Below are 26,464 nucleotides of genomic sequence, written 5' to 3'. Positions count from 1 at the left end.
GCCAAATTACCCGAAATTTTGATTTAATAAATTCTTAGTTCACTTTCAGTGCACTTCATTTTCTTTTTTGCCCTTCACCATTGATATAATTTTCTATGACTTCTAACAAGAGGGTGAGAGAAGTTGTAGGAAGTAGAGATATAAAATTTTGATAATCAGCTAATTGAATAGTTGATGGACTTTTTAGCCTGCTCCCCCCAGCACCAGCCACTGTTTCTCTCCCGTCCCCCTTTGCTGCCTCTCTCTGATGGGGAGGGAAGCAACTACTCAAGTTCCTACTCGGCTACCTGATAAGCATTTTCTTATCGGGTAGTCGACTAGTCGCTTACATCCCTACTAAGGAAAGAGCAGAAATATGCTTGATAGGGCAAAAATAGTATTAAATTATAACATTTTTACCTTTCCACTGAGAACTCAATATAAAATGTTCTTCACTCTGAAAGAAATCAGGTTGATAATGAATGCTGGAAATGTTTATCAATTTGCCTTTTTTTTTAAAAAAAATGCACAAAAGTCATGAGAGGACAGAAAACACTTCGTGTAAATCATTCTTGGAACTTTCCCAACTAGATTTTAACTGCTAGCTTCATTTCCACAAGTGATGCAAATAATAAAGCCTCTTTTCTCTGATTAACCAAAAAAAAAAAATCCCCGAACAGACTAATCCCACTCCCTTAAACCAGGTCCACAATCTAAGCCCTAGAGATATAAAAAGGAATTGGTGAATAAGTCAACTTGATCTTGCATGAAAAGGGTCCTTTTATGAAAACTTGCTGTTGATACTAAAGCCACACAAAAACTGTAGGACTAGACTGGGGTTGCACGACATGACATGAGTTGCATGGGGTTGAACCATATTATACTACCTTGCAATATTCTGTACATATTTAGGAGTTCAGGATAGAATGCATGGCAGAGCTTGAAGCTTTGACGACTAGGATTGGAGAAAAATGGAAATCAAGAAAGGTGCTGTGTAAAACATATCCTTCACTGGGAGTGAGAGAAACAGAAAAGACAAAGTCAGAATAACCACCGAATGAACCTAGTTGAATCAATGAACTTTTATTGGTGGACTATATGGTGGTTATTTTGATTTTTAAAAATATCCCTAATATCCTTACACTTGGAAGAAAAGATTAGCAGAAAACAGGAACTGCCTGTCCTCTCAATCCTCACTAGTAGGCTGTATCCTCCTTTTCTCCCAGCAACAGATTAGTGGTCAGATACTGCAACTACTATCTCCTACAGACGTCTATACAGTTATTCAATATTCTGTCCCACAGATGCCCCTTAGCACCACACTGCTCACACAGTTCACTATGACACTCTGATGAACTCAGACAACTGAGGAAAAATATGGATTAAATTGTGAGGAAAAATTGAGACGGGAAATTGTAAGCTCTGTAAAAAGAGTTTATTAGATGATCAAGAAAGGAGGGAACAACTTTGACTAAAAGCCTGTCCTGGAACTATGAGAAGGAATTTAAGTATATTTAGTGCAAAAGAAAAGAATAACTGGGTGAAATTTAATGGCTTGCCATGCACAAGAAGTTAGGTTATATGAGCTGAAGGTCCCTTTTGGCCTGAAACCCAATGAATCTTTAAAAGTTGATGGAGGAAGATCAGGGCTCTGCCAGTTATCATGTGCTGGACAATTACAGCTGCCTCGACCAGTTTTGGAATGCAGTATAGTAGCTGAGATAATGTGGCCCTATCCCATTAAGAGCTTTATAGATCAGCACCAGCCCATGAAGTGAATCTGGAAGTGAAAAAGAGTTAGTGCAGACTGAATTTTTGTCTGGAGCCACATGGTGACTTACAGTACTCTAGACTGGAGGATTGGAGCTGATAAATGCATGAACTGCTGTGATAGATTTGATCATCTGAAAGGAATGGACAAAGTTTTCATGCTAGCCAGAGAAGGAAGTAACATTTTTTGTTGCTGACACTATTTGGATGTCCAGTGTTAGTAATGGACTTAGCATGACTAAACGTTGCAAAATGTTATCTACATATTAGGAATTTCCTAGTTCCTCAAAGAGTTTCTCTCTTCCGATGAGTCTGACTTCTGCCTGTTCAAGGGTCAGTTTGAACCAGCTGTTCTTTATCCGGGCTGTAATTTCCTACAATGGTAAAATATCAGGGCCACTTTTTGCTAAGTAAAAGAGCTGGGGAGCTGAGTTTGTGTAGGAAGACTGGCCTAGTAGATAGCGCACTTGAGACTTGGATTCAGTCTTTGGCTGAGCCACAGACTTCCTATGTGAACTTGGGCAATTCTCTTATCTACCCTGTGCCTCAGTTCCACATCCGTAAAATGGAAATAATACTTCCCTGCTGCACTGAGCATAGTGAAGATGAAAATCCATTCATGACTGAGAGGTACTCAGATACTATGGTATTGAAGACTATATAAATAGATAAATATATTATAAAATCTGTTGCCGTTGTAATAGCTTATGTTCATCATGTGATGTCCTCTAATACTAAACAAGAAGGATGACAGAATTAAGACTTAGGAAACTCCATATGTCAGAGCTCTAAGGATGGAATAACAAACTTAAGGAAAGAATATAGTTAGCTATGCACAATTTCAGTCCACTCCTGCCAGGACGTGTATGTGAATCATCAGCACCTCACATCAAAGAATATCAGCATTGTTGTTTTGCTTCTGTTCAGTTCTGTGAAGTTGTCAATCTGTGTTATCAATGCTTTGCCAGTTGTAAGTTAGCCTGAAGCCAGGTTAGGAGAGGTGAGTTGTTGCTAGATGGTAGTTGATGACGTTGGCATCAACCATTGATTTTTGGAAGACAGCTCACATATTTCATGTTTCCTGCTGGTTGATTACCATGTTCTTTGAGAGAGCCATTGACTACTTCTATTTCTGTCAGAAATGGGCCATTATATTTGCTGCTGACTCTGGCATGCCAATGGGGACAAGAATCTAAAGTGAGGCAAGGATTTTTTTTTAAAGACTATAGTACCTTTTCTTATTGAGAGTGGGCTTAGATCTGAAAAGAAGAGTGGTGCAAATGAGAGACTCTCATGGATTCTCAGTTTTCTGAGCAAAGTATGTCAAGGAAAAGTGTCCTTATTGGCTGCCTTACATATCAGAATAGTTCCTTTAGTTAGCGTTTGGTGCATGCTATAGGTTAATAAGAACAATTTTTGGGCTAAGAGAAGTAGCTGTGATAGTCTGTAACTGAACAACTTAAACAAGGAATGGTCCTGCAGCACCTTAGAGACTAATAAAAAATGTAGATGGGGGTATGAACTTTTGTGGGCACAACCCACTTCTTCAGATGAATGGAGCAAGGAATCCAGAGGTACAAATAAACAATAGAAAAAGTGGAGAGAGGGGGAGAGAAAGAGAAGGGAAAAAATCTTATCAATTGGAGTGTCTGTGCTAAATTAAGCTAATAGAGAGGGCTGTAAGTGCCCAATATTTAGCTTTTGATGTCATTAGAGTGTTGAATATAGAGGCCCGTCCAGTTAATGTCTTTGTTCAAACCTTGATTAAAAGTGTAAAATTTGCAAATGAAGGCAAGTTTCACAGCTTCTTTCTCCATTTTGTTTTTTGAAATTTCTTTGTAATAGTATAGTCACTTTGAGATCCATTAACAAGTGCCTGGGCAAGTTAAAATGTTCCCCAATAGGTTTCTGTGTGTTACCATTTTGAATATCTGATTTGTGTCCATTAATCCTTTGTCACAGAGACTGTTCAGTTTGGCCAATATACATGGCAGAGGGGCATTGCTGGCACTCGATGGCATAGATCACATTGGAGGATGTGCCACTGTATGAGCCTCTAATGTGGTGGCTTATGTGGTTAGATCCTGTGATGATGTCGCTTGCATAAATGTGTGGACAGAGTTGGCACCTGAGTTTATTGCAAGGGTGGGTTCCTGGATGAGTATGATGCAGTGTGCTGTGTGGTTGCTGGAAAGACTTTGTTTCAGATTAGGGGGCTGTATGTAGGGAATGATTGGCCTGTCCCCCAAGGCCTGTGAGAGTGAGGGATCATTTTCCGGGATCGGTTGTAGATTGTTAGTGACGAACTGGAGGGGTTTAAGTTGGGGGCTGTAGGTGTTGACCAGTAGTGTTCTGTTGTTTTGTTTGTTGGGCCTGTTTTGAAGAAGCTGATGCCTGGGTACTTGTCTGGCTCTGTCAATCTGTTTTTTCACTTCCCTAGGCGGAAATTTAAGTTTTAAGAATTCCTGATAGAGATCCTATAGGTGTTCGTCTCCGTCTGTGGGACTGAAGCAAATCTGGTTGTATCTTAGGGCCTAGCTGTAAATAATTGATTGGGAAATGTGTCTTGGGTAGAAGCTATAGCATGTAGGTAAGTATAACAGTCGGTAAGTTTCCGGTGTAAAGTGGTGGAAATGTGGCTGTCGTTTAATGATGCTATAGTATCAAGGAAGTGGATCTCTTGGACTGCTCCAGGCTAAGGTTGATGGTGGGGTGGAAGCTGTTGGAATCCCTGTGGAATTCTTCAAGGGTCTCCTTCTGGTGGGTCCATATGATGAAGATATTGTCAATGTAGCATAAGCAGAGTAAGGCTGCTGGGGGCGAGAGCTGAGGAAACGTTGTTTGATATCAGTACGGTATGCCACAGTCAAAAAGATCAGTAATGAAGCCAAAACTGTGGAGAGGAGCTGGTCAATATTGGGAATTTCTATCCCACTGGAAATTCCAATATTTGGAAATTTCCTGCAAAATTATTTTTTGTGGATAAAAAATGCATTTAGTCAGTCAGATCATTTAATCTGGATAAAATTGAAATATTTTCTTCTGATATTGGTTTAAAAATTATTATAATATTAAAAATGTGAAAACTAAAAAGTGTTTCAATACCAAATACTCTATAGAGCATTCTACTTTCCTTAGTGCCTTTAAGTAGAGCCCACTTTATATCCATGAGCGTCTGTATCTGCGGATATTTGTGTCTCATTTTTGTGGATGCAAATTTTGTATCCGTGCAGGGCTTCACCTTTAAACTCTGTTTATAATTGAAGAAACTTAAGTGGGAATCTGGAACCATCTTTAAGTTCAGGTTCTTAAACCATCTTTAAGTTAAGGTTCTCTTCAGAGCAAGCCACTTTATAGATATTGTGATGTTCCATGGTCAAGCTGCCTTGAAGTGTTGCTTTTGAGGTTCTTTTGCAGTGGAGGGGAGCCAATATTTCAAAGGGAAATGGTCACTCACCACGTAGCTGCATCACAGTAGTACCTAAGAATAACCTAAATGTACCTGCACTATAGAAAACAGAACTGGGACTTGATTTTTAGACTATCAACTCATTTTCCTAATTTAAAAGTCAAGTTTTAGGGCATTGGGGGGGGGGGGGGAGACAGGCTAGTACTGCTATGAGTCTGGCTTTCAGTCTTGTTTTTGCTGATATCCTTGTAATATATAAAACTAGTGTTTGTTATTCCTCCCTACTTGTGTTGAAAATTTGTAATTGAATTAAATAACTTTGTTGTTTTGTTTATTTTAATACACATTTGCAGCTGAAAGTTACAAGGAAACCCAGATGGTAAAGATTAAAGAAGAACCAATGGAAGTTGACATTCATGAATCGCAGCCCTCCATTTCACCCAGCCAGACTCTGGGTTACAGCACTTTATTAGGGAGAGACAGAACTGAACACATACAGAAGGTACCAGAGGCCCGAATGCTCCCGGAAAGAAACCTCTTCAGCCAGGATATATCTGTGAAAATGGCTTCAGAACTGCTCTTCCAGCTGTCAGGTAAAGAAAGTAGAAATAGCTGCCCCTGTGTGCTCTTTGGAAGAGGAATTGTAAAAATAAAAAGAAAATAGCTAACTTTTTAATTTTATTTTACAGACTTGTGAGTCTAGTATGGGATAAAAAAATACTAGAAATGAGAAACACTTTCTTCTGTGCTTTCCATTTGAAATTCAGAAGCTTCCTCATAGCGTTGATCAAGAATTCTTTAGCTGGTTAGAATACAATTTTGGGCGTTGTCAGTCAAAGTGGTTTCATAATGTTTTAACTGTTTAGGAAAAAAACAGAGTTCAGCTCTTGTGGCTTGAAAGCTAATTAAATAATTTCTGACAGCTGGGGCATGCAGATTTGAAAATAAAGGAGGGTTTCTATGCACGCTATAACTATTGGAATAAGCACCTGATGGCTGCAGCATCAATAGTTCTTCTGGCTGCTTTACAGATTCCCGCTCTCAGAAGGGCAAGCTTCGGAGAACAGGTAAAAGTTGTCATTGCCATAAACTGAATGAATGCAACAATTGCATTCTAATAGTGCAATGAACAGTGAGGCTAAAATACGCAACAAGACAAACATTAGTACAAATGACAATTTAAAATAAAAATTATTCTAGTGCGTTAGCTCATTTGAATGATTGGATTAAAGTTTTCCTGTATGGTAGTATAAACCAGCAAGCATAGAAAAATAATTAAAAATCTGTACAAATGGGTCACTCATGCTAATTCAAACTCTTTGTTCTTCTGCAGAAAAGGTGAGCAAAGAGCACAATCACACTAAAGATAATACCATCAGAACCACAACCAGGTATGTAGCATTCATAAAGCACTCCAGCATGCATTGCAAGGGTTGACATTACAGTACAGTGCAAACTTCAAAATGACACCATTTCACAATTGTAATATCATATAATACATGCAAGAGAATTTTCTGTGATTAAAAAAAATTAAGCCCTATAAATCAGTGCATATTATGTGGTTATAAAATGAGACAAAATAGCAGTCCTGGCAAGGGGAAACTCCATATCACAGATAACTGTAGTAATGATTCTTCCTTTCCCTGACCAAATATGCAAATATTCCATAGATATTGATTTTGCGAATTTATTTTTTCTGCCACACAAAATATTAATTCAGTAAACTAAAACTTAAAATAATATCCGGTACAATTGGTGAGTATGGAATGATCTGACAGTGTAGTTTTTATCAGCTATGTCTTGTGATTAATTTTCCTAAAATACTCCTCAAATAGCAGTTCAGTTTTGTGGTTTGGATCCACTGAGGTGAACCCTCATAGTTTCTTTCAGGTATGAATTTAAAAATCTATTCAAGTTGTGCGAGTTAAAAGCTAATGGAATATTTGATTATAGACCAGTGTTTCTCAAAGTGGTCTGTGAAATCACTTTGAGAAGCTTGTTAACTGGCCACTCCAGCGTGTTTACTCACCATTGGCTGCAAACAGCAAACTGGAGCCAATGGGAGCTGCAAGGCTCCATAGCTGTGGCGCCGGAAAGTAAATAAACCACAGTGGCCAGTTAACAAGTTTCTCAAAGTGGTTTTATTATAGACTAATGGTCAAGATTAGGAAATGGGGCAGTATTGGTGTAGAATTAAGAGAACTATCCTATGATTCGACCAGCATGTATGTTCTTAGAGGGCTGGTGTACGTACAGTATGTTGCATAAGAAGCAGGTGTTTGAATGAGAAATGGTGACTTTCGGCTCTGATATAAGGAACTTCCTGATCTCTTTAGTGAATGGAGGCTGGGAGACCTCTTTAAAAATGCCACTGCACTATACACTTATTTACCAAGCCTCCTCTTCAACTTGCCGTTCAGTTTGAATTAACGTTATACAGTATGTGTGACATATATCCAAAGGGGTGGGGAACCTGTGGCCCGGGGACTGGATCCGGATCCCACATGGCTTGCATCCAGCCCCCGAGACTAATTACTCATGTGATATTACAATGCAGATGTGGTTATTCCTATTCTGGAAAAATCCTGCCTTCTGATGCCTTTTAAACTTAACAATTGTCCTTATCTATGAGAGAGTCTCAGTTTAGCAAATATCAGGTTGAAATGTTGTAATTTTCATTTTGTTCTGGGTAAAATCATATTTAGTATACAAGAGGAAAGGTGTATGTCAAACAAATACTTTCCAACAAGTAGACTATTCTTTTATATTTTAATTTTAGTGTACCTCCTAGTATCTGTACTATATGCAAATCTTGTTTCTGTTCTGGTCTTCAGCTGAATGAATAACACAACTGCTCTGTGACATATGACAATCAGCATCAAAACTAACTTATTAACTGTTACAATTAATAAATTATACTTTCAAAATCAGATCATAGTGAACTCAAAATAGATTTTGCATTCTGTAATCTTTGATAATGCTCTATTTTGGTGAATTATAACAGTTTTTGTGCTTCTACATTTGATTATTTTATAATACTGTCCAGGATAGGGAAGGATACAAGGAAAGCCAAATAAACATATCAAAAGAGAACCACCCAGGATATTTCATGACTTATTTTGAACTCCATTCCTAATTAGCTTAACTAATTAGTTAAATGCTCTTATTAAGACATAATGAAAACAGTCCCGCTCCTCCCTCCTCACCCCCTAAAAAGTTCAGAATGGTCAGAAGAGTACATTTTTTTTTTAATTTAAAAAATCTATTCTTATTTACTGATGCATATCTTGATGGTGGGTTGTCACTAAATTCCTCTGAAGTGATGCCATTAAAATACTTTTCACTTTGATAGGAAATTTGATGTAGCGGTGCCACTGAAGTAAGACCACTGTACTTAACATCATAGACTGCATCTGTTTTTAGTAGGACTCTTCAATCCCCAAAACAGTTAATTGAACATTAGTTATAAAAGTACAGTAAAACCTATATAATCCGGCATGCTTGGGGATTAAGGTGTTCTGGTTATCTAAAAATTCCGGTTATCTGAGGGTCCCATCAACTTAGGAAAAACCAATGGATAATAGTAATAATAGTAAAACTCAGGTTTTTAATATTGATAGTTTTGTGGTGTGAGGCAATTGGTCTCACATTTCTATTTTGAGTTAAAGATGATTAGTACTTCTTAAATACAAAATTGTTAAGCCAAGCATGGTAAACAAAGCCAGGCCTGTGCACCTGAAGATGTGACCGTATTGTGGCTGGGGGCAATGCCAATTAACAAAGTTTTCTGGTTAACAGAGTTCCGGATAACAAATGTTTCACTGTATTAGGAGGCATACTTATTACTTTAGCTAGTCAGTGTTGTGTTTACTAAAAGAAATCTCTCTCCCCCTCAGCCCTTTCTTTTCTGAAGATACATTTAGACAATCGCCATTCACTTCCAATTCAAAAGATCTCCTGCCCAATGAAACTGCTCTTCTTGGAAAGATATCAGCACCAGGTATGGCCTTTTTAAAATTGAATTACTTTTAACTTAACATAAAAATAACTGTATTATAGTTCTGAGAGATACTACTATCTGTACTGTATTTATTCAGTACATTCATTATCTAAACTTCTCCGTAATAAAACTTAGTTTTTCTATAAAAACAACTCCGCCACTACAAAAATTAATATTTTTTTTAAAAGAAAAAAGTTTCTTCATAATTGCCCAAGCACTTATTTTATTAATCTTTATTAATATTAAAAAGTCTCTCTTAAAAAAACCCAAAACAATAACCTAAAAAGGATGTACTTCAGTATTATAAATGGAGTGTATTTCTTTTCACAGCCTGTATTTAAGGGAAGCATGAAGCTCTCTGATAAGTCATTATTGCCCTCTGGTTCCCTTGTTGGTGGCCAAGCCCATCCTATCAATTCCCTGTATTTTGAGGGAAAACTCATTCAGCTTTCCAATGCAATTCTCTTACTCATATCATTCATTTAGGACCTTATCCTGAAAGGTGCTAAACACCACCTACAACATGCTGACTGTCAATTCCTGTTAGGAGCTAGGAACTCTTAGCATCTTTCAAGAAGTGCTCAAAACTGCAGAAGACATGGCTTGTAGAGCCCAACAAACTTGTACTATCCCTCAGAATGAAAACTTGATGTACATTATCAGAATTATTGCAATGAAATTATGATTCTTTTCAAGAGTCAGTGTTTTAACGGAGGTAATTGGAACCATGGTGTATGTTTTTGTATCAGATAAGTTTGAATGGCCAAAAAATTGTTGGGAGAGTGATTGCATAGGAACTTTTTTTTAACAATTAGTTTATTCTGTATTACAGTATTACCATTTACAAGTAGAATATAAGTGGTACTTATTTATTAATTTATATATAGATATGTTGGGGCATATGGTTTCCTGATAATATTGTAAAGCGTCTAAGGATGGATCAATATGTAATTTGCATGGATACGTTTGCATAAATACTAGTTTCCTTTACAATGTTTAACTTATACTTTTGGAACAACTCTACTTTATGAGATTTACTTTCCACAAGTGAATAACCCTTTGATAAATGAGGTTTGCAACTGACATGTCAAAACAGCTTTATACTGCAATAGCACTATGGAAGTGATTTAAAAAATAAAAATGATATATACAAAGTATATATAATCTTAGAGAACTAAGACTTCATTCTTTGTGGGTACAAAGTTTTCATCTTTCTCTGGTGTTTCTGGTGGAAATTGTGGATGTTCTGGAAAGAATTAAGAACTAATCCATAGTATTGTCAAATCTACCTTCAAGAGTTTTCTTCTAAATGAAACGTGTTTTAAGTAACCACTCAACAAATGGTCAAATCGACTGATTTAAATAAGGTGTTCTAATGTTGGATCAGAATTGTACTCAGTGTTTTGGGACTACTTTAGATTGGTCTCAGTAAGAGTTGTGTTCTGTACACGGAGGTCTGTACATGGAGGCTCTCAACCTTTCTCTATCTAAGCTACCTCCCTCCCATACTACAAAAACTCCATAGGCCAGCTATGCCACAACTACTATTTTTCTGCATATAAAAACTTGGGCCGGCAATAGTGGGTAGCAGCCAGGCAAGTTGTTTGGTGCCCTGTAAAACTAAACTGCTCAGGCTTTGGCTCCATCCCTGTAGAGTGAGACTCAGGCTTGGGCTTTCTACCCCATAGAGTCAAATGCCTTGCCTGCTTGGTGGGGCCCCTGAAACCTGCTCACAGTCCTCCCAGGGGGTGTCAGACTTCTGGTTGAGATCTGCAGCTGTACTTAATGTAAGAAAGCTTGCTACTCTGGAGTGAGGAATAAAGTCATTTCATGGAGTAGAAGCTGTTCAAGAGATAGGGAAGGGAGTAAAAATGGCTAATGATTATGGAAAGAGATGCTGTAGTAAAGAAATGTACTTACAAACAAGGCTTTGCCATATATTAATGACTTGAAAGAGTATCTGGAGAATGAAACTTCTTGAGAACACAACATTATTTTGGTTAGTCAAAACTTGGATGGATTGTGAGTTAGGGATGTAAAATTTCGATGATTTGACTCATAGAATAGTCGATGCAATTTGTATTGACTATTCAATTAGTTGATAATGGCACCTCCACTTTTGAAGTGTAGCAACAGCCCCAAGGCTATTGCTACACTTCAAAGGTGAAAGCGCTGTGGGGAGCACAGGACCAGCAAGGGACTCAAGCCATCATCCACTGGCCCTGTGCTCCCCGTGGAGTTTCAAAGCGGCAGCACCATATGGAGCCCGGGATCAGCAGGAGAGTCCCCAGCTGACCCAAGGCTCCACACCGCATTGGTGCTTTGAAGCACCTTCACCTCTCTCCCTCCTCCTGCTTCTTTCTGATAGAGGCAGCACAGGGGGGAAGCAATTAGTGGACTAGTGTGTCAACTATCCGATAAGCATTTGCTTATTATTGCATAGTTGACTAGTTTTTCACAACCCTATTGTGAGTAAATCCAGAAGGATCTAACAAAGCTCAACAATTAGGCAATGTGATTGGAGATTATATTCAATATAAATAGGTGAAATAAACATGGAAGGAATTTCTTAAACCATTTATATCCGAGTATGTGCAGAAGATAACGCTTTCTTGAAATTTGGAAGTTCATTTGACAGACTCAGACCACAGACCAAATGCAATGTATTCTTTGTCCCTTTCTTAATGATTCCCAGCATTCTGTTTGCTTTTTTTCTCACCTGCAGCACGTTGAGTAGATGTTTTCAGAGAATTATCCAAAATGACTTCAAAGATCTCTTTCTTAAGTGGTAAAAGTTAATTTAGACTCCCTCTGACCATTTATACCTACCCTTTGTTTCCTGTCTTTGAACCAGTTATCAGTCCATGAGAGGACTTTCCCTTTTATCCCATTGCAGCTTGGCTGAAGAGCTTTTGGTGAATGAACTTATCAAAGGCTTTCTGGAAATCTAAGAACACTATAGCCACTGGATCCCCCTGTCCACATGCTTATTGACCCCCTTAAAGAATTCCACTAGGTTGGTGAGACGTGATTTCCCTTTACAAAAACCATGTTGATTCTTCCCCAACAAATTATGTTTATCCATGTGTATGATGATATTGTTCTTTACTATGGTTTCAACCAGTTCTTCCAGTATGGAAGGCAAGCTAACTGGATTGTAATTGCCTTGATCACTTCTGGAACCCTTTTTTAAAATTAGCATTACAGTAGCTCTCTTCTAGTCATTTAGACAAGAGAGACTAGGCTGCCAGGAGCCTTTCCACAACTGGGCATGGCTGGCAATGGGAAAGGCAGCGGGGCAGGACCGGCAGCCAGACTAAGAGTGGAGCCAGGCTGGCAGAGCTGGAATTGACTTCTCTGGTCTCTGGGACTCCCTCATTTGGCCCCAGTCAGGTCCTGAAGGTGCCGGATAAGGCAGGTCCAACCTGAAGTTCTTCAATTTCACAATTGAGTTACTTCAGAACTCTTAGGTTTATGCATCTGGTCCTGGTAATTTATTACTATTTAGTTTATCAATTTGTTACAAAATCTCCTCTTAGGACATCTCCACATGGGATAGTTCCTCAGATTTGTCACCTAAAAAGAAAGGCTCAGGGTTGGGAATCTCCCTCACATCCTCAGCCATGTAGACCAATGCAAAGAATTCATTTAGTTTCTCTGCACTCATCCTTGAGTGCTCCTTTAGCATCTCGATCATCCAGTGGTGCCACTGGTTGTTCAGGGGGCTTCCTGCATCTGATATATTTAAACATTTTTTGCTGTTACTTTTTGAGTGTTTGGCTAGCTTCTCTTCAAGTTCTGTTTTGGCCTTCCTACTTAAATTCTGGCAAATGAAATGTAAAAAGTATATGCTCCTTTCTATTTTCTTAACTAGGATTGAACTTCCACTCTTTAAAGAATGCCTGTTAGCCTCTCACGCTTTCTTTTACTTTGTTGTTTATTCATGATGGCACTTTTTTATTCTTCTTTTTGTTTATTTTACTTTGGGGGTATACATATAACCTGAGTCTCTATTATGGTGTCTTTGAAAATTTTCCATGAATCTTGCAAGGATTTCACTTTTGGGACTGTACCTTTTTTTTTTTTTCTGTTAAACTAACCTCATTTGTGTGTACTTCTCCTTTCTGAAATTAAATGCTATAGTTTTGGGCTGCTGTTGTGTTTTGCCTGCCACAGGCATGTTAAATTTAATTACATTATAGTCACTATTGCCAAGAGGTCAAGCTATATTCACTTCCTGGACCAAATCCTGTGCTCCACTTAGCACTAAATCAAGCACTGCCGTTCCTTTTGTGAGTTCCAAGACTAGCTACTCCAAGAAACAGTCATTGAAGGTCTCAAGAAACTTTCTTTCCATCCCATCCTCCTTTATTTCTCCTTATCTCTCCCTCCCATCCATGGACTCAATATGGGGATAATTGAAACCCCCCATTTGTATTAAGTTGTTTTATTTTAATAGCCTCTCTAATCTCCCTGAGCATTTCACAATCACTACTGCCATCCTGCCACAATCATACAGCCCGACTGCTCTATTCGTATTATTAGAACATGAAATTACTATCCATAGAGATTCTGTAGTAAAACTTGGTTCATTTAAGATTTTTAATACTTTGGATTCTATGCTTTCTTTCAAGTACAGGACCACTCATCCCCCAGCACAAACTATTGTTTTGTATCCTTGTATGACTGTGTCCCATTGATCATCCATCATTCCACCAAGTTTCTGTGATTCTTATTATATTAATATCCTCATTTAATATGAGGCACTTTAGTCCATCCATCTGATTATTTAGACTTCTAGCATTGGTATATAAGCACTTTAAAAACTTGTTACTTTTTAGCTGTCTATTACATGATGTAATTAAACAAGACTCTTTTTCATTTGCCTCTTACAGATTCTGCCCGTATTTTATCATTTTCCATCCTCTCTTTTTACTAGGATACAGAGAATCTCCATTAACAGATCCTCTCTTTAGGGATGCCTCTGTCTGATCTGTGTGGTCTTCCATATCTGCTGGCTTTTTCCCAACTTAGTTTAAAACTGGTCTTCAGCCTCTTAAAATTAAGTGCCAGCAATCTGGTTCCATTCTGGTTTAGGTGCAGCACATCTTTCCTACAAAGGCTCCCTGTTCCCCAAAAGTTTTCCCAGTTCCCAATAAATCTGAACCCATCCTACCTACACCATCATCTCATCCACGCATTGAGACCCTGCCTCTCTAATTGGCTCTATGCGTAAAACTGGAAGCATCTCAGAGAATGTTTATGGAGGTCCTGAAGGTCAATCTTTTACCTAGCAGCATAAATTTAGCCTCCAGGACCTCTCACCTACCCTTCCCTGTGCCATTGGTACCTACATGTGCCATAATTACCATTTCCCTCCAAGCACTACGGAAAAATCTAGATGTCTTAAAAAATCCCCAATCTTCGCACCAGTCACACAAGTCACTATGCGGCCATCGTAAACCCAGTTGTCTAAGCTTCTAATGATCGAATCCCCCGTAACTATTACCTGTCTTTTCCTTGTTTGACCTTGCTATCTCTAATAAGAATATATAACTGTGTGTACATTTAAAAACAAAAAGCATCAGCACACAATCCTGCACTACACACACAATTCTACATTCAGGAGTGGATGAGCGAAAGAATGAATCACACATGACAGATGTTAGCCCCATTGCTTATTGCGCTTTTGTAACACACTCAGAGCCTACGGTGACGAGGGCAGTAAAACAACCTACATAGGATTCTTCTACTGTTGGGTTCTGTGTTAGTTGTGACCTCTCAGGAAAAGATAATTGTGGACAGCTCAGTGAAGTCATCTGCTCCGTGGATAGTGGCAGTGGAATAAGAATGAATACCTGCAGACTGTTAATCAGTAACAAGACAATGCTATGGAAATCAGTGAGCGATATTCCACAAATAAGCAGTGTCCTCTAATCCTGAGATTCCTTTTGGGTTATTTCATCTAAAAAAGTACATAACAGAAGTAGAATAGGCCCAGAGACAGGAAAATTTCAAGAGTGATTTGAGTCATGAGGAATTCACAAAGCAACTGTATCTTTCATCACCAATTCATATCCAGCCTGGGTTGTTTAATGGCAGAGTGTTCAGTAACAAACATGAAAAAAGTTTGACTTTAGGGAACATATGTCCACACTCTACAACACCATTGCAGTTGGCAATAAGTGGCACCACAACTGGCAGTCCCAGCAGAGAGACCAAGAACTGAATGAATACGGTTTGTACACTACCCTTTCACTCTTGGCAATGACTCCTTCAGGAAGGATTAGAGCACATGGACAGGATATAGTGAGGAAGCTTTCACTGCTCAGTCACATTTATTGCCTAAGTGGCGCAGCTTGTGGGTGGTATCTATTTCTAAGAAGTTGCTGATCTAGATGGATGAGATTCCTGCCAGCATTCCATGTGGGGGCTTCTTGGCACCCACGTGTGAGCATTTCATGGAAAGTAGGAAACATAAGATGGGAAAAAGAAAGCTTATGTGAGCAGGAACTGAAGACGAAGAACCAGCTGGTTGGGATACAAGATTGAGGTCCACAAGGAACAAAAAATAATTAGGAAGAAAGGACCATGTAAGAATTAGGTGAGCTCGGGAATTGGCTTTAGAGCCTGTGCTGCAACTTATAAGCACTGTATAGATAGCTATTTTTAGGGCAATACAGGTGGGACCTCCCTGTTCGGCACCCTCAGGACCTGACTGGTCCCGGATGAGGGATTATTCGCATCAGGGGGCGTTGTTTCTGGCCCTTTGTTACTGGGCCTCCCTTTCCCCCTCACCAGGCTTCCAGGTTCCCCGGGCTATGCATTGCATTTCCCTCCCACCATGCATAGCGCCAGGCTCTTGGGCCTCCCATCCCCTGCAGCGCACTGGGACTCTCTGATTCTGAAACATCTGTACTGTAGTCCTTCTGGACCACAAATGTTGCTGGACCAGAGAGTTCCAGTTTATAGAGGTACAACCAGTAGTATGAGCCCAACTAGACAAAGTCTGTTGACCTAGACTTTGGATATGTCCAAAATATTGTATGGACATATCCCTAGTTGGCAGTAGTAGGGGCCATGTAAACATTTAGTCAGGGCAGACTAGCTTGGAATAGATTTACACTCCAGCTTTCCACAAATTAAATGTGAATGTAGGCAAACCTAAGAATTAGTAGTGAAATGTATTAACATCAGAGAAGAGAGACCAGCAAGCATATCACATGAAAGAGGCACTACTGTCACGTTGCACCGTTTTGGCTGGGCAATCAAGGAAATCTGATAGCTATTGCAATTTCAGTATGTCTTGCCACTCGGTCAGCATGCTAATAATTTGTGATGAGTTGTCATTTTAGGGGGAAAGGTAGTATCCTTTAGAAACAGTACCTAAACTAAATAGCCTTTGAGAAGACTCCACTCCAAAGGCTCTTGAGCAAAATAAGTAATTATGGGATAAGAGGGAAGGTCCTCTTATGAATTAGTAACTGGCTAAAAGACAGAAAATAAAGGGTAGGAACAAATGGTCAGTTTTCACAACAGAAAGAAATAATAAGTAGAGTCCTTCAAGGATCTATACTGGAACTTGTGCTGTTCAACATACAGTATTCATAAATGATCTGGAAATGGGAGTGAACAGTGAAATGGCAAAATTTGGAGACCATACAAAATTACTCAAGATACTTATGTCCAAAGCTAACTGTAAAAAGTTAGAGGGATCCCACAAAATGAAGATGAAATTCAGTATTGATAAGTGCATAGAAATGCTCAGTGGGGAAAAAATCCTAACTATACATATAAAATGATGGGGCTTGTCAAGGCTGTTCCCCACTTTGGCACTCTTAAGTGCAGAAGGTGGGGGCCTACAAGTGATCTTAATTACCTTACCTCTATAGGCTTCTGTTTAAAAAGCTCCCCAAGGTCATAGATTGTGAAGGCCAACAATTATAACTGGGTTAAAAAAAATAATTAGATGAGATCAGGGAGAATAGGTCCTATTAGACAAGAAGATCAGAGATGCATCTTCATGGTTAGATATCCCTAAGGTCACGTTAACACAGCAGGGCAAAAGTTGAATTAAGCTACACAACTTCAGCTATGTCAATTGCTTCGAAATAAGCTATTGTTGAAATAGCTAAATTCCGCTTTTGACGCTGTCTACATAGCAGGAAGTCGAAGGAAGAACGCTCTTCCTTCAATTTCCATTACTCCTCAGGAAATGGGGGTTACATGAGTCCCTCATCTCAACATGTTTTTGAAATAGTGGCTTGCTGTGTAGACACGTTTTGTTGTTCCGAAATAACGCTGCTGTGTAGATGTGCCCCAAGCCTCTTACGGCCAGAAGCCAGGACTGAACCACAGAGGATAGCTTACAGGCAGTCCCCGAGTTACGCGGATCCGACTTATGTCGGATCCGCACTTACGAATGGGGCTCTCTCGCCCCGGAGCCTGCAGGCAGCGGGACCGCCCAGAGCGCAGTGGTCCCGCCACGTCGACCTCCGGGGTGAGAAAAGCTGCTCTGGGTGCCCCTGGTCTGCTGGGGACCGTCTCCAGCAGACCAGGGACACCCGGAGCAAAGCCGGGGCGGCGGAGGTGTCCCGCACCTCTGAGGCTTTGCTCTGGCATAGCCGGGGAGGCGCGGGACTCCGTTGCTGCTGCCGCTTTGCTCCCGGTGCCTCTGGTCTGCTGGGGGGGGGGGGGGGGGGGCGCAGCTAGTGCCCCCTCCCCCCCCAGCAGACCAGGGAGATGTGGAGCAAAGCCCCGGGCCTGTGGTAGAGCAGCACCGCTCCTTGGCGCTACTGGACCAACCCGGCAGCACCCCAGCTGCTCTGCCCCAGGAGTCCTGATTCAGCCGCTACTGATCAGTTTCAGCAGCAGCTGAATCAGGACACCTGGGGCAGAGCAGCTGGGGTGCTGCTGGGTTGGTCCAGTAGCGCCGAGGAGTGGCGGTGCTACTGGACCACCCCAGCTGCTCTGCCCCAGGCGTCCCCAAGTCAGCCGCTGCTGAAACTGACCAGTGGCTGACTACAGAAAGCTCCTGCCCCGGGGCTTCCTGGAATCAGCTGCTGATCAGTTTCAGCAGCAGCTGACTTGGGGATGCCTGGGGTTCTTAAGTTGAATCTGTATGTAAGTCAGAACTGGCATCCAGATTCAGCCGCTGTGGAAACTGATCCAGTTTCAGCAGCGGCTGAATCTGGACGCCAGTTCCGACTTGCATACAGATTCAACTTAAGAACAAACCTACAGTCCCTATCTTGTACGTAACCCGGGGACTGCCTGTACTTGATAATTTCCCTGTTCTGTTAATTCCCTTTGATGCTTCTGGCATTGGCTGCTGTCAGAAGACAGAATCCTGGATGAGATGGAGCATTAGCCTGAGCCAGTATGGCTGGTTTTATTCTAACATTTGATAAGTTGTGAGGGCGTTTCTTCTTTTCCCTTTGTTTATTGAACATTCTGATGTAATTTCCCATTTCTTCCTGTGGTGTTGATATCAGCCAAATAAAATAATTTCTGGTAAAGAAAATAATGGCCTATGATCTGCAGTTGTTCTGCATACATTGAGAAACTTATTGTTAAGAGCTCTTATTGTTAAACTCCCTCAATATACTGCACAGAATTACTGTAAACAGACTCCACTTTCCACATTGCAATCCACTGAATCTGAGAGAGAATATCATTTTATTTAACAATTAACAGAGAATTGTAAAAAGATTCCCCTGTACTTGATTTGTAAATTAGAAAAGTAATAGGTTCAATTCTCAATTAAACATTTCCATGTCACTGATTCTTGACTGTTATATAATTGTGAGACATGCAGCCATTCATAGATTTCAAGGTCAGAAGGGACCATTGTGATCATATATACCACAAGCCTTTGAACTTCCCTAAATTATTCATAGAGCATATCTTTTAGGGAAAAAAAATCTCATTTTGATTTGTAAATGGTCTATGATGGAGACTCCACTACAGTTCTTGGTAAATTATTCCAGTAGTTAATTGCTCTTGCTGCTTTAAAAAAAAAAATTCCAGCCTGAATTTGTCTTGCTTCATTTTCCAACCACTGAAAGTTGAAATATTAAATATTTGTTCTCCAGAAAGATACTTCTGGACTGTTGCAAGTCATGCCTTAATCTTCTCTTTGTTAAACTAAATAAAATAAGGTCTTTGAGTCTGTCATTATAAGGCATGTTTTCTGTGTGGAGTGTTTATATCTTTCCTCTTTTTACCCTGTTGTCCTTTTTGAACACCTTTAGACTACTCTAGACAGCCTGTGCCTGAAGAGTTCGATTTCCTTTCTTTTGCAGTGGGAGCCAAACAAAGTACACAGGCCTGTATTAGATTAGCGGTGGTCCCCCTCTCTCTGGCTCAGTAAGAAGCCACTCCGCTATATCTGAGGCCCTGCCCCTGACAGTGATTAGAGCTCCAGCCTTAAATAGAACAGTGCAATACAGTGGTCTTAAGGAGCTCAAGCCCTCAGGCAAGGTGGTTCTGATGAATAGTCTTAAGATTCAGGGCCTTAGGTAGGGCAGAGCACCTACAGCAGAGCAGTAGGCAGACTATTATCTGACGTCTTGACTCAGGTAGATAGCAGATAAATGCAGGCCTCTTGGCCTAAACTGGGGTGGCTGCCACTCCAGGAATGGGGTTGGCAGTAGCAGGAGTAGGGGTTCTGGGACTACCCTACTCCATTGGATCCCAGGCCAAGGCCCTAATAGTGGGTCAGAGGGGATCCTACTGCAACATGCTGACCGGTGTTCCGACAGCAACACAACCGACCTATAGTTGGCTGTGCCTGGGCTAAGAAGTTTAGTGTAGTTCTAAGCACTAGGAACTCTATGCTTTGGTCTATATCTCTAGATAGATTAAAATTTGATCTTCTGTTAACTTTCTTGACCCATAGCCAATTTTTAATCTATCTTAATAGCTATCTACTACCTTTGTCTCATTCTTTAAGTCAGATTACTCTTCTGAAATACAGATAAATGATTTCTGCAGTTTCAACTTTTCTAATCAGTTCAGCAATGTAGTCAAAGAATTCCACTACATTTTTGAGGTACAGTCTTCATCTTTGAATATTTCTGAGTTTTATTACTACTTTATCACCCATTCTTAGTTCACTGAAATGTACATTATTTTATTACCCATTCATCACAGTTGGAGTCTAGTGACCTGTATCTTTCCTCATCCATTCTCATGTTCATTGCCCCCATCCTTGTTATGAGGTGGAAATGGTGGTGTTTAGCATGGTGTGTGTGTGTGTGTGTGTGTATAAAATTTTGGGGTGTGATTTATCTGGGGCTTTTCTAGTAGTTCTAATTACTTGATATTTGGTCATTTGTTCCATGGCTATATTTGCTTTGCACTAGCAAAAAAAACCCAAAACAAATTCCCAACTCATTCCTTGAACATATATCTGTCTCATCATCAGTAACTTTTCACTCGTTTTCTGGTAACCTTTGTCTCCTTATTGACTTTACTTCTGATGATAGGACAAGAAGCAATGGGTTTAAACTGCAGCAAGGGAGACTTATGTTGGACATTAGGAAAAACTTCTTGTCAGGGTGGTTAAATACTGGAATAAATTACCTAGGAAGGTTGTAGAATCTCCATCTCTGGAGATATTTAGGAGAAGGTTAAAAAGACATCTATCAGGGATGATCTACACAGTACTTGGTCCTGCCATGAGGGCAGAGGACTGGACTTGATGACCTCTCGAGGCCCCTTCAAGTTCTAGTGTTCTGTGATTTTTTTTTTCTTCAGCGGCAGTTCAAAAATCTCGCAGCTTTAGCACTACATCTTTAATCTGATGAGTAAATTAGTTTCAAGTTCGTCAGAATGGAGTGCCTCACAGTGTAAATCTTTGGAACTATTTTTCAAGCCAGCCATTACGTTTTCTGTGGAATAGCACTTGAACTGGATAGATTACTTGACATCAGGGGTTTGGCAGAGCTGAAACCCTAACTGGAAAAATAGGTCTGAATGAGGTGTCCATCAACTCCAATAATAGGACAAGGTAGAAACTTTGCTTTATATAGCTCAATTCATATGTTAAATTACTTCCTACATACCCACTCCCTCCATGAAAAATTCCAGTTCATCACAGACTCAGTCACACAGTAAGAAAGTACAGAAACTACTCCCACAATCCAATTGGGCAAAACAGTGCAATTGTCAGAACCAAGGTATGTCTACACTACAGAGTTTTGTCGGGAAAATGGCCGCTTTTCCAACGAAACTTGAGGAACATCCACACTGCAATTGTGTTCTTCCACAAGAAAATTGAAAGAACAGAGGGGTTTTTCCAGAATTGGTAATCCTCATTCTATGAGGCAGAAGCCAAGAAACTTGAGAGAGTTTGCTGAGAGTAAGTCCAATCCACCCTTCTCAATAGCAGGAAACTCAGTTCATTAGAGGTACTTTAGTGCATTTCATCCTTTATTGGAGAACTGCGCAGTTCTTACCTCCCCATCCCTGTCTTCAGTAAAGTTCTAAAAAGGTACTGTCAGGATGCTCCAGTCAGTATCTAGACCTTCTCCTGCTCAAGATCTGAACCTTTTGTAGAGTTTCCTGCTATTGAACACTGCTTTGGAGCCACCCACAGTGAAATACTCTTAGGGACTAGCACTCACAGAAGAAAGGAAAATTACTTACCTTATAGTAGAAAAGTTTCAGAAAAGTTTCAGAAAATGTTAGTCTGTCACTTGAAAAGCAGCAAGCAATCCTGTGGCACCTTGGAGACTAACAAAATATATAGTATCATGAGCTTTCATGAGTAAAACCCACATCATGAGATGAGTTGGAGTGCAAATAACAGAAACCAAAATATATATAAAAACATCAAAAGAAGTACTTGTCAATTTTAGGACCCATGTTAATTAGTCTCATTAAGTGATCTGGATGTGTCCCATTCATAGCTTTTGTTGTGAAAATGTGGATGTTAAAAGCAGGGGAAGTTGGCTTGGTATTGCTTTAACCAGTTAACGTCTTTATTCAAGCCCACAGTAGCAGCGTCAAATTTGTAGATGAATTCCAGTTGTGCAGTGTGTGTCGATAATTGGGTGGTGAAATTCCTTTGTAGAAGACTGTCTGGATGGTAGGTCTTTATGGTTATTCATGTCTCATCCTCGTTCCTCTCTGCTCTCATCCCCTCAGATTTGCAGCAGAGTAAGAACTGGAGAATCAGTTAGTCTGTGCTGCCCCTTAATGCCCCCACGTGAGAGCACAAGGCCATGAAGGACACAGGCACAAATCAGTGTATACTGCAGTTAAAAAAAGTTCCAATCATAGATTCATAGAGCACATTTGCACCCACAGCAAATACCTAGAGGAACCACGTCTCAAAGAACTTCAGTTGCTGCAAGTTAAGTAATAGTCCTTTCTTCTGAGAGTGATGGTCCCCATGGATATTCCCTATGAAAGCAAGTGCAAGTGTAATTCACATACCTACTTGGTGTGATTCACCATCCCATGTAGTGACACTTAGACCACTGAGAGAGAGAGAATGAATTTCCTCTACAGCCTTAGCTAAAGAGCCAGCTGGCTTTTAGCTCAAGCAGTAGAAGCTCGTGCACTAAGCTCCAGATGTCCCAGGTCCGGTTCCGCCTGTTGGCGTTAAACAAGGATATATTCTTCACCAATGTCAGAAATGTCTAGATTTGTGCAGGTGCCTCTTTTATTTTTCCATAAATCAAAATAGATAAAATAAAACCTATTGACATGGCATCACTGACCTCTGTGACAAATGCAGGATTTGTAGGAAGTTCCCTGTGGCAGAGTGGCTGATCAGTTTGTTATAATGGCTTCTGGTTCCTTAGCACCTTTATATGCATTTATGATTTTTCATAAAGAGAAAGCTAATTTAAAATATCTGTTATGTTGTATGCTCACTCTACATTGACACCCTTTACAAGAGAGAGGATGTGTCAGCTAATCTTGTTACTGGTAGCAGGAGACAGATGATTCATTACAGATTTTAGGAAAGCCAGTTTGCTTGTATGCTATAGGAGCAGGCATGTTTGGCATTTTTCTTTCCAAGAGAGACAGATTTAACAGCATTTGTTCAACTTAATTTAGCATTGAACTATGTTTCAATGGTTCTGGCTTTAGCACATTGCATCACATTGTTCATTATCACATCATATCTTTAAATCCCTATGATCATGTGCCTAACTGCAGCATAGACACCTCACTGATGGACACACATTCTCCAGCTGCCTTGATAGGCAGCATGAATTGCATACAGAGAGGAGGTCCCTGGCTCCCTTTACTGAGGCTATAACCATATAGGGGTGCATATGCTTATATTCTGTTATATTCTGTTTCTCTATAGTACATTTCCTTTTGCTTTTTCAGGGATAGTACCAGACAGGGTTACATGTAATGCTGTGTTCCCTAGAGGGATGTCCCTGTCACTGAGAAATTCCATGTGTTTCAGGTCTCTGATATTGTAATAATGATTGTCTCCTGTTATCCATTATAGTCACTATAACTTACATGATCTCATCAGCCAAAGAGGTCTTTCCGTTTTGAAAGAATTTTCTGGGCACAGTAATGTGCAACTCTGCAGAACAAACCACTTCACAATGATCTCACAAAAGAGACTCTCTGCATGGGTATATATATAAAATTAATAGTCTATATGTGGCCTAGATTCTCTATTTACAGTATTTCTAGCAGTCCATAAAAGAGGGAGGAAAATAATGATATGGGTTATCAGTAGCTTTCTTTCCTCTGACCTGCAATTTCATGGGTTCAAGTGAATCATTTTTCTTTTAGGAAATGGGACAAAAACCTTAAATAAGAACATTCCATGTATTCTGAGAACGTTCAAATCTGGATCAAAGCTGTGGTGCCCAATCTAATTTCTAATTCAGTCACTTGAAGTGTCTTCCTTTGTAAAATAACAAAACCAAAATCAAGCCCTGTTTGTTGTTTACCAGTCACTGTTTGATGGCCTTCCAGGCAGAATTTAAAGATCTTTTTGAAGTATTTGTGAAACTCGTGGTGTTTTGACTAATATTCCTTTCCTCAGTACAAGAGATACTAATGCCTAGAACTAATGTTGAGCACACAGTGGCTTCTCTTTTTGACTGCAGAGTCACTGCACTCACTAATTACTTTTTAAACGCTTCAAGGGACCTTCAGGATGAAAGATGGTGTAGAAACCCAAAGTCTGGTCTATGTTTGACTGTGTTGAAGAGCACTTGTTTTGAAACTGAAACATTGTGATTCTTGTTTTATTATGGGTTAACGTTAATCTGCACAGCCTTTTCCTCTTACACTGCTCATTCCTCCCACACAAGAAAAAGATGGGTTTTTTTTCAATTCATGTAATACCCCATTTGCATCTGTTCCTTTCTAAAGCAAGCTCAGAATCCTGTAGCTAACACAAGAACAATGTAATTTCACATTGAACAAATACCTTCTAGTTTCATTCAAAATAAAGCCACTCTGGGTCCCAGTCATTAAACCCAGCAAGCAAATTATTGTGTTCGCAAATGACATAAAAAAACAAATCCAAGACAAAACAGCAACAGGTAATTGTTTCCTTCTACATGGGAAATGAAGCACGTGGTCAATGACTTTTGACACCTATTATCATTTTTCATCTCTCCAAAGTCCACGTCACAGATGTAAGAAACCTGATCCTTACTTCTTGCAAAATTGTTTTTTGTGGAGTAAAACAGAGTTGCAGTTTTACTGTTAGGATTTTTTAAATATATATAAAATGACTGGAAATAGTGCAAATAGACTGTTCTACACTGTCATTAATTCAGTGATAAAACTGTGACACATTAAATTATCAGTAGAGTCCTGTGCAGATATAAAAATGTGTGTCTGATCCACAAAAACTGATCTGTATCTTCAAATGTAGCTATCTGCAGATTTGCAGGGCCCTACGCTGGGGGCTGGGCTCAGGCTCCAAGATATACTCCTGCATTCTCCCACCAGAGAACAGTAGGGGGGAGTTTCATGGGCAGCAGTGGGGACTCTACCCAGCATTGCAGACCCTCCGCCTGCTTTCAGCCAGGTGGGGAGCCTCAGTGTAGGGACACAGCTAGGGACTGCTTTCAGCACTTCCTCTCCCCCAGCAGGTGGAAGATCTGACATGGCTCACTTGCTGGAAGGTGAAGAAATACCCATAGAGCTGCAAGGGGTTGCTCCACACCCTCTCCCCTGCCAAGGGTAGATGGAGGGACTGTTACCCTACTGTGGCCGGGCTGCAGCTCCAAGCCACCTCCCTCCTCAGCTGGAGCCAGGTTAGGGAAAGCCATGCAGGAAATTGTGGAGCGTCTGGGTCCTTCCACTTGCCCTGGGGTGCAGGGACCCAGGCTCCCCATAGCTGCCAGTGCAGCGCTCTCTGACCCAGCTGTGACCAGGGATCATCTCTCAGAGCCTCAGTAAGAGCCAGGCGAGCAGCTAGAAGGAACAGCAACACAGACCCTTCACTTGCCCTGGGTTGGGGGAGCATGACCGGCTCCCATCCCTCAGGTCCTCCACCCAGGACAGCTGGAGGGTCCACGCTATGGTTCCTCAGAGCTGCCCACCTGGCTCTTACTATCAGAACCCTGCACAAATATAAAGTTTGTATCTGCATCTGTGCTGTTATCTGCAGAAATGATCCAGGAATATAAAGCAGGTATCTGTGGATGTGTGGGGCTCTATTTGCCAGTTATATGACTCTTGATAGATGGAGCCATTAGTTTACAAATACACATTGTATTGCATGTATTAGGCTCTTCATCATATTTAGATCCAGATATGAATAAGTACAAATTTTATTGTTTTTGTATCTCAATATACGTAGAAATTTAATGTCAAGGTTGAATTGTACTCCTTCCTGAATATGACATTCACCTGAAATCAAGATAAACATGAAATATAAAGCTTCAGAAGAGTAGCCAAGTTAGTCTGTATGGGATAAACTTAAAAAACAACAAAAAGTCTGGTAGTACTTTAAAGACTAACAAAACATGTAGGTAGTATCATGAGCTTTCATGGGCACAGCTTACTTCTTCAGATCTGGACTGTATTTACACCAGCAGAGGGAGGTAAATCTGCCCACCAGCTTAAACAGTTGGCATAGAACCATGGTCACCAACCCACTGATTGCGATCGACTGGTCAATTTTGGGGGCATGACCAGTCGATTGCGAGGCATTCCAGCCCTCCCCTCATTCCCCCTCGCCCCCAAGAAGTAGCCCACACTGGCATTCCATCCTGGGAAAATGGAGGTAGCGCCAGGTTCCTGCACCATGGGGAGAGAAGTCCCACAGCTGCGTGCCAGACCCACTGTCTCAGGAAGTG

The 26,464-nt window shown here is 40.4% G+C and overlaps 1 protein-coding gene across 8 annotated transcripts in view; it reads left to right on the top strand.

Annotated features, from left to right (window-relative positions):
* The window catches only part of ZNF827 (zinc finger protein 827), a 146,266-nt gene that overhangs the window by 78,678 nt on the left and 41,124 nt on the right, over window positions 1-26,464 (top strand). For 6 of the 8 annotated variants that reach the window (XM_075929980.1, XM_075929976.1, XM_075929978.1 and 3 more), the window contains 4 exons: window positions 5,512-5,751; window positions 6,190-6,225; window positions 6,492-6,549; window positions 9,055-9,158. In XM_075929980.1, the coding sequence (XP_075786095.1) occupies window positions 5,512-5,751; window positions 6,190-6,225; window positions 6,492-6,549; window positions 9,055-9,158 (438 nt within the window). The remainder of the gene's footprint in view (window positions 1-5,511; window positions 5,752-6,189; window positions 6,226-6,491; window positions 6,550-9,054; window positions 9,159-26,464) is intronic. The other 2 variants (XM_075929977.1, XM_075929982.1) reach the window with 1 other exon arrangement.

The sequence above is a fragment of the Pelodiscus sinensis genome, chromosome 5 (genome assembly GCF_049634645.1).
Source record: "Pelodiscus sinensis isolate JC-2024 chromosome 5, ASM4963464v1, whole genome shotgun sequence".
Classification (NCBI taxonomy): domain Eukaryota; kingdom Metazoa; phylum Chordata; order Testudines; family Trionychidae; genus Pelodiscus; species Pelodiscus sinensis.
The sequence above is the reverse complement of the archived record's forward strand: the minus strand, read 5'-3'. Positions and strand labels throughout refer to the sequence as shown.